Below are 17,842 nucleotides of genomic sequence, written 5' to 3'. Positions count from 1 at the left end.
AAAGATACAAGTGGAAAGACCTGATCCTTTTGCTGACTGGCTCCAGAACAATCAACTAAAATCATTTGGCATAAGTATTATCCAGGGCTGCAGGGACTTGCCTCCTCCACTGCACTGGTGGGGCTGGCCCGTAAGCTGGGGCCCCCCTTTCCTTTTCCATTTCCCCCCCATCATGGTACCACGAATACTGGTCAGAGTTTGCTGTAAGAACAAACGGCAGGTCATTTCGAACCCCGCCTTCTAACTATGGAAAATGTCAGGAGAATTTCAAGGAGAAGCCAAACGTTTTCCTAAAAAAAAGTCCTTCTTAATAGACAGGAGCGCTAAGCCAGACAGCAAAGGTCATCCCAACGGAAAGGCCAGGGGAGATGTTGGCAATCGGGACAAATGGGGCTTGAGGTTTTCGCACTGGGGGCAGAGGTTAAGAGCCTAACGTTCAAGGCAGGCTAACTGTCCCCCAAAGAACGTGTATGGAGATGGCATGTTGGGATCACAAGTCATTGATTTCAGTGGTTTGGGTACCATAGTGAGAAAGATACTTCCTTAGCTATGCATCTATGCTAACTTTTCAGGAAATTGTGGATGCTTGTTCCTTATTCTTTAAAAAAAAATTTTTAATGTTTATTTCCTTTTTGAGACAGAGTGAGACAGGGTGTGAGCTGGGGAAGGGGCAGGGAGGGAGGGAGACACAGAATCCGAAGCAGGCTCCAGGCTCCGAGCTGTGAGCACAGAGCCCAACACGGGGCTCGAACTCACCAACTGCGAGATCGTGACCTGAGCCAAAGTCGGATGCTTAACCGACTGAGCCACCAGGCACCCCTGCTTATTCCTAATTCTTAAGAACCGAAAAGAAGCCTGCAGAGAGAAGCTGCCGGTGTTTGCATAAGATCCCCGCCTAAGTCTAATGAGGACACGCACAGGCTTAAAGGGTGTGTTGCGTTCGGTCATGTTGTTTTCCCAAGAGAGGCCGACCCTGTTCCTGCCTTAATTACCCTTAAAAACTGCCGAGAGACAAGAGGTGGGAAGATGGAGAGGGAGCCCCGATTCTACTTAGTAGGTGAGAAAATACGTTTACGCCAAGTAGATGAGAAATGGAGGAGTGATGTCCCCGGAGGCCCAGTCCCCCCTTGTCAGGCCCCAGGAGGGATTAAGTTCATCTGTTCTAGTGATCCACTTTCACAGGCAGCTGACAGGGCCTCCCCAGTTGGTAAGGAAGCCAAAAAAAACCCACCTACAGATGGGCAGAGTGCTGGTCCCAAGTCCCTGGGAAGCAGGAGAGAGCGGGACACTCTGAGAAGCCCAGATGAAGTGAGGTGGGATCCAGGTTTCCTGGATCCGAAGAGTGTAGAAATGCTACCTGGAATTCTGCAAAACGCACGGATGAGGAGGAGCGATGCTGTTTGAATACGTGCACCCACAGAGAGCGGGACTCAGGAGGAACACAGGCTCTCACCCGCCATCTCCCAGCGTTGCCCCCGCCTCTTTATCGCTCCACGGGGAGGTCCGCAGCGCCCTTGCCACCCAAGCGGGCACAGTCTACCGTGATCACAACAGCAAAGTCACCCTGTCCCAGGAATGCGGTCCTACACGGTGACACCCCTTCTCTGGGCCGACCAAGTTTGGACCCGAGACTCAGTGATGGGCAAGGTCATAACTGAAGAGAGACGCCTGACCTCCAGCCTCTCCGATCACGCCTGTCTCTTTCGGATCTCCCAAGCCAGGCCACGATTCCTGCCAGCCCACGACTAGGTCCAGGGTCCCTGTGGTGGGGGGACCCTTAAAGAACAGACCATGGGTTTAGCCTGGCTTCACCTGCAGCAGCGATATTTATCTCAGACATCAGCAAAAGAAACATGGGACTCGGGATTTTTTTTTTTTTTTTTAAGAAAAACGTATGCTCGAAACTTGCCCACCCAACTACTCTCCTGTTTTGGCTCTCCTGCCCAGTGGGCTACTTCCCAACCATTTGAGGTTCAGAGCAATCCCAAAAACCTGTGCAGCATTGGCACAAAGGTTGTGGCGCAGATGCCCACAGATGTGTAGGTGACGAACTTGTAAGGCACTTCGATCTCTAGTCTCCGCCTGGCCTCCTTGTTCCTGGTGACCACCCTGAACCACGAGTATAGCACTTGCAGCGAGAGATTCTGTACGAGCTGGCGGACCAGAAGGATCAGCACGATTCCCACGACGAATTTGGTCAGACCCAAAACTACCATGTCGGTGGTGAGCGGCGGGATGTTCTGAATGACAGGGAGGGACTCGGCGGGCGCGGACACGAGCTGGAAGAAGTGGTTGATCCAGAACCCTAAGGTCACGCCCGCCCCCGCGGCCAGGATGGTTGTGGTGTCCGCTCGGGTTGGGCTGTAGCAGTCGGACACGGGGTAGTTGTAACACAGGAAGAACGGCACCACGATGACACAGACGGGGAAGAGGGGGCTGGCCGAGTCCAGGCGATCGATAAGGGTCCAGGCGGGGTAGGTGAGGACAATAAGGACCGCGGTGACCAGGATGCCACCCAGCACATCCTGTGGGGAGGAGAGAAAAGAAGGGTGTAAGCCAGCGAGTGCTTCCCTGTGGACAGGTGTCCCTCGAGTCCAATCGGGTCCCTTTGACGCCGAAAGGACAATTTGCACATTGCTTTCCCTTACACTGCTGTAAAAAATGGCAAGTTGTACAAATTTGACCACAGGAAAAACCACGGCGCTATTCACGTTACGTATTTCCCAGTTTTTCTGTCCTTTGGAAAAGATGCTACGTGTTTTCTTAACGAACAGCCCGGACCACTTTTTTCCTAGATCTTCTATTATTTGCATTTAATATTCTATCACAAGTATTGCCTTAAACCTCGCGGGGGGGGGGGGGGCGTCCTCCTTTCCTGACAGCCTGGGGCTGGGGCTGCGGCTGGAGGAGGAAGCTAGGTGCTGGGGAGGCCCCTGCACACAGGAAGCTGCCCTTTGTCACCTCTAAGGTACATTTACGGGGGGTGGTTTGAGAAGAGACTTTGCACGTGCTCCGTCTTCTGAGACGGAATTTCCAACAGCGTGCAGACAACCTCAGCCAGTGGACGTTCCATGCTGCTCTTAACCAATCCTTCCTTTTGGGACATATTAGACTGTGGTCTTCTTTCTTTCTTCTGTTCCTCTCTTTCCCCTTCCTTATTATTATTTTTTCCCCCTCTCTCAGTCCCTCCTTTCCTTCCCTCCTTAAATGCTTATTTAAAATACTTTAAGGGGCGCCTGGGTGGCTCAGTCGATTATGTGTCCAACTTCAGCTCAGGTCACGATCTTACCTCCTGTGAGTTCGACTCTGCTCATGCCTCTCTCTCTCTTTCTCTCAAAAGTGAAATAAAAACATAAAAAAAAAATGTTAAATACTTTAACCCCTCAATGTCACCCATTGTCTCCTTCCCTTCGCGTTCTCATTGTGAAATTCACCAGAAGGCGAAGTCTTACTGGAATTAACAGAGGCACACATCAACTCAGAGAGTGAAGAACTTGCCGAGGTTTTGCGACAACGTTTCACAAGGATTTTTTTTTTTTTTTTGGAAGTTTACAGTTGAAAACTCAAAATTTTTCCCCGAGGCATCGGAAAATCTGGAAGGCACCTGAAAGTACTACAGAGGCATTACCGGAAATCTGAAAGCTGCTGAAAAGCAGAAGAACTAAAGATCCTTGTTTCCATCACCTAGAGTCAACCCTGTCTACGTACGGGGCGTGTGGCCTGCCGCTGTCTAGGATTAATTTTGACTTCGAGTTCTTGGGAAGAGACGTTCTTTCTTCTTCTGAAGGCGGTACCCTGTGTTTATTCAGCGGCTCGTTAATGTTCAGCTTTTCTGAATGTTACCCTGCATCACGCTGGCTCTTCTGCAACCCCCAAGAAGTCTCTTTTCTCCACATCCTCCTCCTTCCGCATCCGAGACACGGGCATTTCCAGACTCCGTCTTCCAGCCTGATGTGTCTCCTCCCTCGGGGAGTATAACACACTGGCTTCCCCACTCCAGCCTCTCCGTGGGGATCTCAGATCTGGGGTTTCAGGGGTCTCTCTCCAACGTGAGTCCTGCTTCTCTTGGCCCAATGCTGGACATTTTCACCCAGATGGACAGCCCCGCACACCAACTGGGCTAAAATAGAAACGACCAACAAGCAAAAAGAGACAGGAGCAAAGGAAATGAGTTTACAGAAAAAGAAATAGCACCTCTTAAACACACAAAAACATACCTGAACCTATGAGTACGTGGAAATTAAACTGGGCGGAGAAGAAATTAAAACTTATGTTCACCTAAAAGTCACTACCTGAATGTTTACAGCGGTTCTCTTTATAACCCCCCCCCCCCCAAACTGCAAACAACCTCAAAGCCATTCACTGGGTGAACGCGTGCTACACTCATTGGCCAGGATGCTTCCGCGCGATAAAAAGCAACACACTCCTGATGTGTGCAACAGCTTGGAAGCAAATCTCCAGGGAATTCGGATTGGGAAAAGCTGTTCTCCAAGGGTCACATGCCGCATGGTTCTATTTATGTGACATTCTCTAAAAGATACAACCCTAGTGACAGAGAACAGATCAGCGGCTGCCAGGGTTGAGGGGTGGGGGGAGGGTGTTTTGGGGGATAAAGAAACCGTTCCGTTTCGCGTGCATGGCCAACCCCAATCTGTACAGGTGTTAAAATCCGCAGAGCCACATACCCAAAACAAAGGCAACTTTACTGTTACTGCAAATCACATTTCAAGCCAAAAATTAAAAGGTGGTGGGTTTTTTTTTTTTTTTCCCCGTTGCTTTCACTAAATAACACAGTGGGGCGTCTGTGGCTGTGTGGAAAGCAGCGTCTGGACTCCTACAGGTTCCCGGCTTGTCCCTCCCTCCTCCCCCCACCCCCACCCAACCCGTGCTGGGAATGCTCCCCTCACCTACCAGCTGTAACAAAACCCAGAAGTTCGAAAACATTCTGCTGAGGAAGCAGTAGAAAGGAAAGGGGACTCCTGTCCGTGCGACTGTAGGAGTGCAAAATGGCACAACCCTTGTGGGGGAAGAAAGTTTGAATTTCACCTCTCTGGCCCGCAGTCTCATTCTGGGACTTGGCCATAGGGATCCACCTGCCTCTAGCTGCAAAGAGGTGTGTATTTTCAAGTTGTCCAGTGTGGTAGTGTTGGCGGTAACAGGAGGCTGGAAAAATGCCAAGTTCCACCTATAGGGACCGGTTAGATTGAACCACGGTCGAGCCACACAATGGAATACTCTGTCTCTACTAAATGGGTGAGGAGGTTCTGACATGGAACTTTTTTTTTTTAAGTTTGTTTGTTTGTTTGTTTATTTAGAGAGAGAGAGCGTGAGCTTGAGCCGGGGCGGGGTGGAGAGAAGGGGAGAGAAAAAGAATCCCAATCAGGCTCCACACCGTCAGCACAGAGCCCGATGTGGGGCTCGAACTCACGAACCTTGAGATCACGACCTGAGCCGAAATCTAGAGGCAGACGCTTGACTGGCTGAGCCACCCAGGAGCCCCTCTGACACGGAATTTTTTTTTTTAATTTTTTTTTTCCAACGTTTTTTATTTATTTTTGGGACACAGAGAGACAGAGCATGAACGGGGGAGGGGCAGAGAGAGAGGGAGACACAGAATCGGAAACAGGATCCAGGCTCCGAGCCATCAGCCCAGAGCCCGACGCGGGGCTCGAACTCACAGACCGCAAGATCGTGACCTGGCCGAAGTCGGACGCTTAACCGACTGCGCCACCCAGGAACCCCTCTGACGCGGAATTTTCAAAAGCACAGGGCAGGCCAGTGTGCCTAACATGCTGCCATTTTCATTTTTAAAAAGATGGGAGAATATACAGCTAAGTTCTTCCCGAAATACGCAAACAGGTCCACTTAAATGGCGGGGGACACGGTGGGCAAGGAGACAGGACACCCTCGTGTGCCTTCTGAATTTTATTATCATGTAAATGTGCTGCCTCCTTAAAAAAAATCAAGTGAAATAATTCAGCGTCTCCTCTTCCAAACAGGATCTGCCTTTCAATTCCCAGATGGAGTGGGGATCCCAGGTGAGCCCAGCTGTGTCCTCCAGGGGGATTTGGGCGTACGTGGAAAACGGTGGCGGGGCGGTGGTGGGGGGGGAAATGGCCTGCTAAGATGTCACCTTAGGACTGAGAGCATCTCATCTGTGAGTCTTAAAGGAACACACAGTTCTGAGGGAAGGAGGAGACCCAGGTCCAATGAACTCAAACACCCCAAACAAGCCTTTACTCTCAGTGGGGAGAGAAGATTCTACCACTCAAATGATGTCCCGGCCAGCCCCACCAAAGTCCCATCCACGTTCTGAAGGAGTCGGAGAGAGTGAAGAGAGTCATTTTGCCTCAGTGTATAAAACGCAGAGCTGAAGAAGGCTGTTTTGAGGTCCCTCTGGTGGAGGGCGCTCCAATGGGAAGAACCCATTCCTCCTCCTCGTACCTGTTGGCCACAGTGCCCTTGGTGAGACCACCTGGCAGGACGAAGGCAGAGGGCCCGCCTCATTCACTATGGCCCTTGGATCCATCTTGGGTGTAGGCCTGTGGAGCCTGGAGGGGCAGCTGAAGAGACGCTGGTGACAGGCGGACCAGCAGGGGAGGGGCCTGGTGGGGCAGGACTCAGCAGCCACAGCATCTCCTAGACGAGCTACGGGGCAGTGACCGCCGGTACCCGCGAGCTGCTGAGCCTGGAAGGCAAGGAGGCAGGACCAACCTGCTGACCTAGGCGGGAGCAAGGGACACCATACTGTCTGACCCCAAGGAGGCGCTAGGGGGGCTCAGACTGGTTGGAGAGCCCCGGGGAGACTCCCTCTGAAACCCCAGAAATATTTTGTGGGGGTATTTCTGTTCGGGGTGGGGACAAACACAGGTGTGCAGGGCGTCGGAGGTTTGGAGTGATCTTGTGGGTGTTCGGGGAGATTCGCCCCAGTCTCCCTGGCCCCAGAAGCTCAGGGTCCTGCTGGCCACACTGAGCGCTCCCTCCCCTCGCTGCCCATAAGCTCCCATTGCCGTGTTCCGCGGAGTCCTCCCCCTGGCACAAATCCCTGCTCCGGCTGTCACCACCCCGAGGTCAAACCTTCACGTCACCTCCTGCCTCCCACTCTCCTGACCGCCTTCCTGATGGCTTTTTTTTTTTTTTAATTTTTTTTAAACGTTTATTTATTTTTGAGACAGAGAGAGACAGAGCATGAACAGGGGAGGGGCAGAGAGAGAGGGAGACACAGAATCTGAAACAGGCTCCAGGCTCTGAGCCGTCAGCCCAGAGCCCGACGCGGGGCTCGAACTCACGGACCGCGAGATCGTGACCTGAGCCGAAGTCAGCCGCTTAACCGACTGAGCCACCCAGGCGCCCCCTGATGGCTGTTTCAATAGCAAATGTTCTCCAATGTTCTTGTGGAACATGAACACTTTGGAATCCCTGAGGAAGACTATTACAATACAGACGTCAGGAGCACCCGGGTGGCTCAGTTGGTCGAGGGCCAGACTTCAGCTCCGGGCACGATCTCATGGTTCGTGAGTTCGAGCCCCGGATTGGGCACTGCACTGAAAGTATGGAGCCTGCTTGGGAGCCTCTGTCTCCCTCTCCCTCTGCTCCTCCCCCCCCCCCCCCCCCCCCCCCCCGCCCCCAGAAATAAACAAACATTAAAAAAACCTTTTTAATGCAGATTTTATCAAATGCAGGGGATGCAAGTGTGGCCCAGGAGCCTGCATTTAACACCCAACACAATGCTGAGGTAAAAACTTGGAGAAATACTAGCCTCCAGACTGAGCGTCAGAGTCCACGTGCCATGGGTTTGATCGGTCTACCATTCTCGGGGGTTCCCTCACTGCTTTCCCATTTGAACTCTCCATTACGGTCAGAGGGGGCTGCTCGCTTTCGCCAAACACGCCCAGTGCAATCTATTCCCTCTAGCTTTTTGCATTCCCTTTACCTATAGCACACTTGAACCACATCTCTGCAGACCATGTCAGTTCATCTAAGGCTCGGCTCAAAAGCCACTTCCTTTCCCAAATATCTTCGTGTATCACCACCGTTGGAAATAACCCTCCCTGAATTGAATGTGAAGGCCCTTGCTTCAAATCACTCCCAAAGCCCTTCCTTCATATTGCCTCTGCTGCGGCCATATGTCTGCACACTCTTCCCCTGAGTTGATTGAGAGACGCTGATCAGCAAGGTTCTCTTAGGTCTCCAGGCTTCTAGCATAGAGCCTGGCCTGTAGCACATGCGGGCCCTTCTCTTCTCCTGAATGTCCAAAATCGTTAATACCCACTGTTGCAACACATAAAAGAAAACGTGCCCGCCTGCCTGCCTTCTGTCTTTTTCTGTAACTGCAGTTACCAAATTCCCAGACATCTGGTTGGAATATTCTTCACAAATGAATTCTGTTCGTCTCCAATGCTTCAGGAAGAGTGGACTCTCTTGGTTCACAGCCCTAGCGTTTGAGGCAACGGTAATCTCAGCCAACGTGGCTGCTGGCGTAGAGGTTTCTCCCTGCTAGCCAACACAGTTGGATTTTCTGCCATAAAAGGTGATGTTGTAATAACGACGGTTTGTTATTTTTATAAGGAAAATACTTGAACCATCGCTTATGAGCTTTCTAATTCGGGGCTCTAAATCTCTAGTAATAAAATTATCCTAAACAGCTTCTAAAAATAAGGACTGTAACGCTTGAAAATTCAGGAACAACTTTTTGTGTTAATTTTTTCGAGCTACTCAGTTCGCAGAAACTATAGAAACTGACAAAAATCTCCATTTCAGAATTGGATCTGCTGTTTTGATTCTGGAAAACTCTAAACGAGCAGGTGATTTCTTTGGAACCTCTGCTGTTTGGCACAGCACGTGGGGCTAGAGAGAAAACAGTTCCCAGGTCTCTGGAAAGGCGAAGACGGGCTGTGGGCAGGGGTCAGTGCCGAGGGCACAAGGGCAGAGGTGGGGAGCCAGGAGCCAGCTCTGGGACAAAGCTGTCCTGAGCAGGTGGATCTGACAGGCAGGGTAGAGAGAAGAGAGGGAAGGGCACAGGTGACTTACAGGGAGATGTGACTGGCACGGGAGATCAGGAAAAGAGCTGGTGACAAAGCATGGGAGGGAAGGACACGAGGGCAAAAATGGCAGAATAGACATTCCTTACTTTGCAAAAAAAAAAAAAAAATCCCCACAAAACGTCTTTCCATAGAACATATATAATTAGACTAGAAACTGCACAACAAATACACAACTCACTGCCTTGCCCCAATTATTCCACTCCTAGGAAGTTATTCTAAAAAAAATCCAAAGAAAATAATAAAGCCGTTCACAAAGATCCACGTATAGGAATGATTCTCATTGGATCGATTCAATTCACAACCAATCAAGTCAAGTAAGTAACACCTGCCCCACTATAGAACAATCTGAAAATACAAATAAGCAAAAGTAGCACAAGGACTGGGGCATACATTGTAACAATAAAGAATCGGGAAAGATGCAAATCAAGCATACTATATTAAGGTAAAAACATGTACTGCTTTCTTATTTAATAACGTAGCATGAACATTTTGCATTTGAGAAGATACATTTAGGAGCCTTATTTTTTATGGTTTCAAAGCACCCATAAGTGAGATAATATCAAGCAGGATGCAAACTTTCCATAAAGGATGCCCTAGATTTATATAAATATACACTTGCATGGATGGATAAAATGTCAGAAGGAATCAACTAAAATGTTAAAAGTAGTTTTTTTTTTTCCTATTTGCGTATCACAGATGATGATTATCTTCTCCACGCTTTGTGGTATTTTGTAAATTTTCTCGTCAACACCTATCATTTTAATATAGTGAAAAAGTAATCCAGGTGAAGAAATCAGGATGTTAAAATCAGAACGTGTCAACACAGCTGAAAAGAAAAAAATACTTAACTGATGCTTATAAATTTTCACATCACGCCCAAAAAATGGAACCCCCCACGCATCTATAGGACGCTCAACGTATCGTTCCCCCACGACGTAAGTAACATTTAAAATAAAGGCACATAAGCTCCATGGCCAGGATTGTTTGAATCCGAGCACATTGTTTGAAAATATAATAAATCTTTAATTCAATTTACCGTCCTGGGTTTAAGCAAAACCTTTCAAATTACTTGGGAAAAAAAAATTACAGGGGACTACCATTTTCCAAAGTTACAATGCAGAAAGATGATTTTTGTCCCTATTCTCATTTTCACTTACAAAACTTAGTATTTAGATAAAAGCTTGAGCTTTATTGTGTCTCATTACAGAAAACGATGATAAAGACAGGCAATCTGGAATGTTCAGGAAAGAATGCTAACCACGCTAGCCCAAGCATCGGGGCGAACTTCAGTGAGTGCTTATAGAAAACACATAAAAATCGTGTTTTTATTCTTAGCCAAACGGAAACACGCCTCCTGGTGAACATCTCTAGATATTTCAGCCACGGGCCCCAACCCTGAGAACTGCCAGCGTTTGTGAATTCGGACCCTACGTGTCATTCCCATATGCAGCTCACTGGGCCAAATTCACATTCTATCTCCAAACATCTTCTCTGAAGAATGCTATTGAGCAGACCAACACAACACAAGGTTAGCTAACTAGAAAGAAGTGGGGAGAACAAACCCATTCATTCAATTGTTAGGAAAGAATGCATTCAGATCTTGGAACCATTTATGCCGAGGGGTCTAGGATTCTGGCATCTTCCCCTCCGCCAGGTCCCCCGCAGAGAATGTGAAGGGCCCTCTCTGCCCTTGGCCGCCTTCACAGAGCAAGCTGAAGCCAGGCGCAGAGTAAAAGCCAAGACCTATTTCTTTGTACGTGCAGTGAATGCTCTCAATGCGAGCAGACCCTGACATGAAAAACAAACTAGAAAAAAAAAAAAAAAAATCCCAAGCTCCTACAAATCTTCTAGCAAATAACTTTCAGTGACAGATCAAGGTTTCCTAGTTAACGCCCTCGGAATACTCGCTCGTTGCCCCGCTAGCCCACAGTTAATTCAATTTCTGAGAATAATGTCGATGAGATTCAGTAAAAGCCAAATGGAAAGAGGGAGGCAACACTGTTCATGAATATGAATATGATTACAGCGAGAAACCTGCATGTTATGTGATTAGCATACGTATAGGGGAGAAAGAGTGAATGCGTAAGTTGAAAAAATATCAATTTCCTATTGAAACCCACCACTGTTCACAGGGACCAAGCAAAAGCAGATTTACCTTGCCACACGGTGTGAGCAGAAGCAGTAGAATCTCCTGAAATTCACGGCTCTTTGAATGGGCGGGGGGGGGGGGGGACTCCGTCACTGATGCCCCTCCCTGCCGTGTCATGGCTGTTGTCTGCACCACCTGATACCCAAGCACAAATCTAGGACTAAGGATCATGAGGCATGGAAATCTATGGCCATAAAGAGAAAGCCTGGAAAAAGACGTTTTAAGTTTCTCTCCGTTCGTTTTAAAAGTTTATTTATTTGAGAAAGAGAGAGAGGGCACGTAAGTGGGGTGAGGGCAGAGAGAGAGGGAATCCCAAGCAGGCTCCTGTCAGCACAGAGCCCAAGGACAGGGCTTGAACTCACGGATCGTGAGATGGAGACCTGAGCCGAAATCAAGAGTCAGATGCTCTACCCACTGAGCCACCCGGGGGGGCCCCAAGGAAGACTTTTTGAATACTCACTAAGCTCAGGAGTAACTGATGAGGGAGAAGAAAGTATGCCAGCTTTCGCCTTCTGCAATTTAAAAATAAATGCTCACTTTCCAAGTGAGCACATCTAAACCTCCATTAGAAATTATGTTGACATTTTTAACAGAAAATGGTTTTCTGTAAGTGTGTTAAGAAAAATTACATAAAACTTGGACATGAGGCCAAAAAAAAATAACCTTTTTTGAGAGAGAGAGAGAGAGAGAGAGAGAGAGCGCACAAGAGAGCAAGGGGCAGAGAGAAAGGGAGAATCCCACAGGGGGCAGAGAGAGAGAGAAGTGGGGCTTACCCGGGGCTCATGTTTTTTTTTTTTTTGTTTTTTTTTAACCTGAAGCAGGGCTCGTGTTCACCCAAAGCGGGACTTGAACTCAAGAACTGTGAGATCATGACCTGAGCCGAAGTCAGATGCTTAATGACTGAGCCACCCAGGCTGCCAAAAATAAACTCACCTCAATGTCATATGGGGGAAAAGGCCATCTAAGGATTATAGAAGAACAGTGCTCCGTTCACTACTGATTAGAGGTCTCAGACTTCACGGAGCAACAGGCGAGTTGACAGATTTTCATTTGGCAGAGATGCAAAAGATTTCCGTCCAGCGGAAATGATAACCCCAAAGTTTACAGTTTGTTACTCTGTAGGATAGTAACCAGTTTTGTACATAACCCAGCAGTCTCCAAGTAATGCTTATTAAATTGTAAGTACTTAGTTCCTTATACCTTGCTGGCTCCATCATTAATTAATCAGTTGAATAAAATCTTTGACTCAGTTTATATGTGGGCAAGAGTTATGATTTTCCCATTTAAAAATTATCGTCTAGCAAGTAATTATTTCAATGGTTATTCCTGTGACTAATTATCTTGGATGATTGAATATGTACATTCCATATAACAACAAACAACAATGGTTTTCTTATTTTACGTTGTATATTCACTGCTTCGCTAAACAAGCGAACAGGGCAGGTGTTAATGTTTCTTTTTTTTAAATTTTTTTTTAACGTTTATTTATTTTTGAGACAGAGAGAGACAGAGCATGAACAGGGGAGGGGCAGAGAGAGAGGGAGACACAGAATCTGAAACAGGCTCCAGGCTCTGAGCGGTCAGCACAGAGCCTGACGCGGGGCTTGAACTCACGGACCGTGAGATCATGACCTGAGCCGAAGTCGGACGCTTAACCAACCGAGCCACCCAGGCGCCCCAAGGTGTTAATGTTTCTTAATGTGATGACGCTATAAGATACTACTGCATGCTTTTTACAATATCAATATTAACTAGAAATATATTTAGGTATAAGTGTCTAAACTTTAGTCCATATACAGCATGAGTTAGGAAATAATCATTTGCTTGTCTTGGCTTCACAGAATCGAACAAGTCCAAACAGTAGACCTTCGTGAAACAGAATTTCCCCACCCATAATTCGCATTAATATGAACAGCTCTAACTATGATGAATCACAAGGCTAGGCGGGTCAACAGGATTATGACATTAGATCAAACAAGCTTCGAGACAGGTTATAACATCATCTTTGACAACTGCTAGGCAGCTTGAAAGAATGAAACTATAGGGAAGGACCATCTGCTTCAAGACACAAAAGGCACTGTCAAACATTTAAGCGATTTTTCTCCAATCTGGGTGGGCAGAGGGGCCTCTGAACAAGAAGAGAACAGAAGAAAGTCATGTTCAATGCAATAGAATTGAACAGGCCCATGCAGGTCGAAATTTAATTGGCGTTGTCCCCATATTTGCTGGGATATTGTGTGTAGGGTGTTTCGGTGCTTTTCAAATCGTATCTTGCATTAGAACCTGCTGGGAAGCTTCCTAAAAGTCAGGTTCTGATTCAGTGGGTCCAGGTGGGGCTGGAGAGTCTGCATTTCTTTCTTTCTTTCCTTCCTTCCTTTCCTTTTCTTTCTTTCTTTCTTTCTTTCTTTCTTTCTTTCTTTCTTTCTTTTTTTCTTTCTATCGCTTTCTTTTTCTTTCTCTTTCTCTCTCTCTCTCTCTCTCTTTCTTTCTTTCCTTCCTTTCCTCTTTCCTTTTCTTTCTTTCTCTCTCTCTCTCTCTCTCTCTCTCTAGTTTATTTGAGAGAGACAGAGAGAACGAACAAGCAGGGGGAGGGGCAGAGAAAGAGGAGGGGCAGAGAGAGGGGGACAGAGGATCCAGAGCGGGCTCTGTGCTGACAGCAGCGAGCCTGATGCAGGGCTTGAACTCATGAACCATGAGATGATGACCTGAGTCAAAATCAAGAGTCAGATGCCTAACTGACTGAGCCACCCAGGCACCCCGAGAGTCTGCGTTTCTAACAAGCTCCCAGGTGATGCTGAGGCTGCTGGTCCGGGGACTACAATATGAATGCCCAATACCATCTCACCCTGCTAAAAATCCCTGAGGCCAGCATGGGCTTTTCATGGTGAATGTAGCAGGTCAGAGCTTCTGGAGTGCTTTTTTGAAATATGCAGAAGAGTACGATTTCGGAATCATAGGAGTACCACACAAAGGTGAGACTACAGCTTTTGAAAGTCCTAAGGTGACAGTCTGATGTAGAAACTCTTGTGTGTAGAACCAGATACAAGAGAAAGATCTGAAGATTCTTTGTTGACCTAGTGCTCACATTTAGAGGAAAAGGAAATCTGTGCCAGTCCTTTGTCACTGACCTTAGGAAATGTTGGCCTGAACCCTTGAGTCCTGGCTCCCTGTGCAAAACAGAACTTCTGGAGGGCATGGTCTGTGGCCCTTGCATCCCAGTAGGAACTGGAGATTACGAGAGACTTGAAAAATATCGGTCTTGCTTTGCAGACCGTCCTAGTGATGTCAAATACAGTCATGTGGTGTCCTTGATGAGGCTGGACAATCTCAATTACAGGATTATCACTTCCTTTCCACTAAGTGTATGCCAAGTGAGAAGGCGAAACTATGTAGCTTTATTAAATGGAGAAGTGAGATCCAAGATACAATGAGGCATAAGATTGCGGTACACGGGTGATCCTTTGCACAAGCGTGGCGAGAGCTCAGAGGTATGGCGTGGAAACCAAATTGTGCCATCAATCAATGCGTATGAAACAATTTTGTGGAGGCTTCGGGTCTTTTAAAAAAAGAATCAAATAAATTGCAGCACTTACAGGAAGCCTTGTGTGCATTTATGAATATGATACATGAGGGGCACCCAGGTGGCTCTGTCGGTTAAACATTTGACTTCAACTCAGGTCATGATCCCACAGTTCACGGGTTCAAGTCGCGCATCGGGCTCTGTGCTAACAGCTCGGAGCCTGGAGCCTGCTTCGGATTCTGTGTCTCCCTCTCTCTTTGCCCTTCTCCAGCTTGCACTCTCTCAAAAATGAATAAACGTTAAAAAAAAAAAAAGAAATATGATACATGAAGTATTCACTTCCTTTCTGAATTGAGCATGTTTTAAGGAACATTCCCACGGACATACATAAATACAGACCTCAAAAGCACTTTGAGATTAAAATTAAATTCTGGACCTTATGTTGACTTTCAGGGCATAGGATTCAAGGCAGCCCCTTTACTCCTGTGCATCTGTCTGCTGTGGCCCTGTTCACGTTCATGTCCCAGAAGGACATACTTTGTTAATAAGACTAGTTCTCAGGCAGTTTGACGGCTTCAATGGATAAACAGTCCCTTTGCCCTTTGCGGCCAGTGAAATAAACACTATTCTTCTCTAAGGGCAACCTGAGCCAGCACAGCTCTAAACTCTTCGAGGTGAGTTTCATCTTCTGAAACAGCACCACAGAGAAGGGATGGATGGATATGAATTCTGTTGAGAACTCAGTTCCCTTTTTCAGTCAGATTTGGGAGGTAGGATTATAGCAACTAAGGGGAATTTTTCTAGTCAATGGTTTGCCAATTTAATTGAGCCCCAAACAATAAAAGGACGCAGGAAGTAAGCCCTTTGAAACTCATGTATTGGTTTTATTGCCAAAATTAAGTGTTGTTTCTTTAAAAAAAAAAGGGGGGGGGCAGACAGTGCAAGAAAGAAACACTAAGACATGCAAATTCCCAAAGAAGAGTTAACATTCATGACAATAAAGTCTAAAATCTTCCTTCTAGGAAATCCTCAATCCTCATGTAAATAATAATAGAGCTCAAATATTTATTAATTCATCCATCATGATTCAGCAGCCATCATGTGCTTTTATTTTCAACTGACTATTACATACCAAGCAATATATGAGGATAGAGGAAGAGTAAGATACAGTCTCTGTCCATTAAACAGAAATAGCTTTATTGTTTTTCTCAAAAACAAGTCAGGTTCATTATTAAAAATGCATTGCAGAGGACTCTATCCATAACCACCCCCTGACACGCACAATTTCATAACTAATGGCACCATAGACTATAAGCTGTTCTGTAACCTGCATTTTTCATCGACAATATGCCATCCAGATCTTTTCATGATTACAGAACTGCATTACTTTAATGGCTATAGAACATTCCACTCTATGGAAATACTATACTTAACCAGATCTGATTGATGAACATTTAGCATGTTCTTGTTGTGTGCTATTAAATGCATTAATAAACATCCTGGAGGGTTAGGACAGAGTGGTAATTAAAAGCACGATTTTGAAGTTGGACTGCCTGGTTTTCAATCTCAGTCCAATCTCTTATCAACTACAGGGCCTTGGTCAGGTTATTTGACCTCTGTATGCTTCCTCTGTAAGCCTGGGAAAACAATAGCACCCCCCCCACCTCGTAGGGTTGCTATGAGATAGTTAATATATGCAAAGCACTTAGAATGGTGCTTAGCACTTAGAAAGATCATAAGAGCTTTATAAATGTTTTCTATTATTATCACTATTTTCACTTTTACACGTGTGCAATTATACGCTTTAGAGTAAACTAAAATTGGGATAGAAGCCCAGAATACTAAGAATGTGCACTTTAGACAGCCATATATTCTGCAAAATGCCTTCCAAAAGCCTATACCAATGGATTATCCATATCTTAAAAAATAGTCATCCTGGCTTGACAAATATGAAATCTGGAAACTCACTGTTATCTGATCAAGCTGGTTACACTGACTTAGTACACACTGTGGGCAGGTAGAAATGGCAAAAATCCAGGTCAGGGATACTGAAGGAAAGGACACAAAGAATTCTATACCTAGCAAAAATATCCTCCAAAACCAAAAGTGAAATAAAGCCATTCTCCCCACCCTCCACCTCCCGCCGCCAATAAAAACAAAACAAAACCCAAAACCAAGAGAATTCATTGCCAGCATAACCATGCTAAAAGAAACACTGAATAGACTAATTTAGGCAGAAAGAATTGAGATGCCAGATGGAAGAATAGAACTGCAGGAAGGAATGAAGAACGGAAAGGATAAACATGTGGATAAGCCTAAATGTATGTTAATTATAAAACAATAAAAATAAGTTCTTGTGGGCTTTAAATATATGTAGAATTGAATTTCATTTAATGACTCACTATTCCCAGGGAATGGTAAAGGTACTAATTTGCATTTGACTCACAAATCAAGGCTGCATGTTATAATCTCTTGGGTAAACACTAAATGATCTGTAAAGGCTTTTTTTTATTAACAGTTTTCTTTAATGTTTATTTTGAGAAAAAGAAAGAACATGAGCAGGGGATGGGGCAGAGAGAGAGGAAGACACAGAATCTGAAGAGGGCTCCAGGCTCCGAGCTGTCAGCACAGAGCCCCAAGTAGGGCTCGAACTCACTAACCACGAAATCACCACCTAAGCTGAAGTCGGAAGTTTAACCGACTGAGCCACCCAGGCGTCCCATGACTCTTTTTTTTTAAACTTTAAAAAATATTTATTTATTTTTGAGAGAGAGAGAGAGAGAGAGAGAGAGAAAGAACGAGCAGGGGAGGGGCAGAGACAGAGAGAGACACAGAATCTGAAGCAGGTTCCAGGCTCTGAGCTGTCAGCACAGAGCCCGACATGGGGAAATCATGACCTGAGCTGAAGTCGGACCTTTAACCGACTGAGCCACCCAGGCACCCCGGAAAGACTTTCTAACAAGCTAATAGAGGATCAAAAATAGGAGAGTTAAAATACTTGAACACTGGAGGACTTTTACCACCTGACTTCAAGACTTATTACAAAGCTAAAGTAAATAAGGGGGTGGGATTAGCATCAAGACAAATAGGCAAGAGAGTGGAGAGTATATACATAGAGGGTATCACAGT

The 17,842-nt window shown here is 46.3% G+C and overlaps 1 protein-coding gene across 1 annotated transcript in view; it reads right to left on the bottom strand.

Moving 5' to 3' along the window:
- Positions 1-969: 969 nt before the first annotated feature.
- SGPP2 (sphingosine-1-phosphate phosphatase 2) overlaps positions 970-17,842 on the bottom strand; it is a 110,203-nt gene continuing 93,330 nt past the window's right edge. The window contains exon 5 of the mRNA XM_030324154.1: positions 970-2,525. Coding sequence (XP_030180014.1) covers positions 1,974-2,525 — 552 coding nt within the window. The 3' untranslated portion in view covers positions 970-1,973. The remainder of the gene's footprint in view (positions 2,526-17,842) is intronic.

The sequence above is a fragment of the Lynx canadensis genome, chromosome C1 (assembly GCF_007474595.2).
Source record: "Lynx canadensis isolate LIC74 chromosome C1, mLynCan4.pri.v2, whole genome shotgun sequence".
Lineage (NCBI taxonomy): Eukaryota > Metazoa > Chordata > Mammalia > Carnivora > Felidae > Lynx > Lynx canadensis.
The sequence above is the reverse complement of the archived record's forward strand: the minus strand, read 5'-3'. Positions and strand labels throughout refer to the sequence as shown.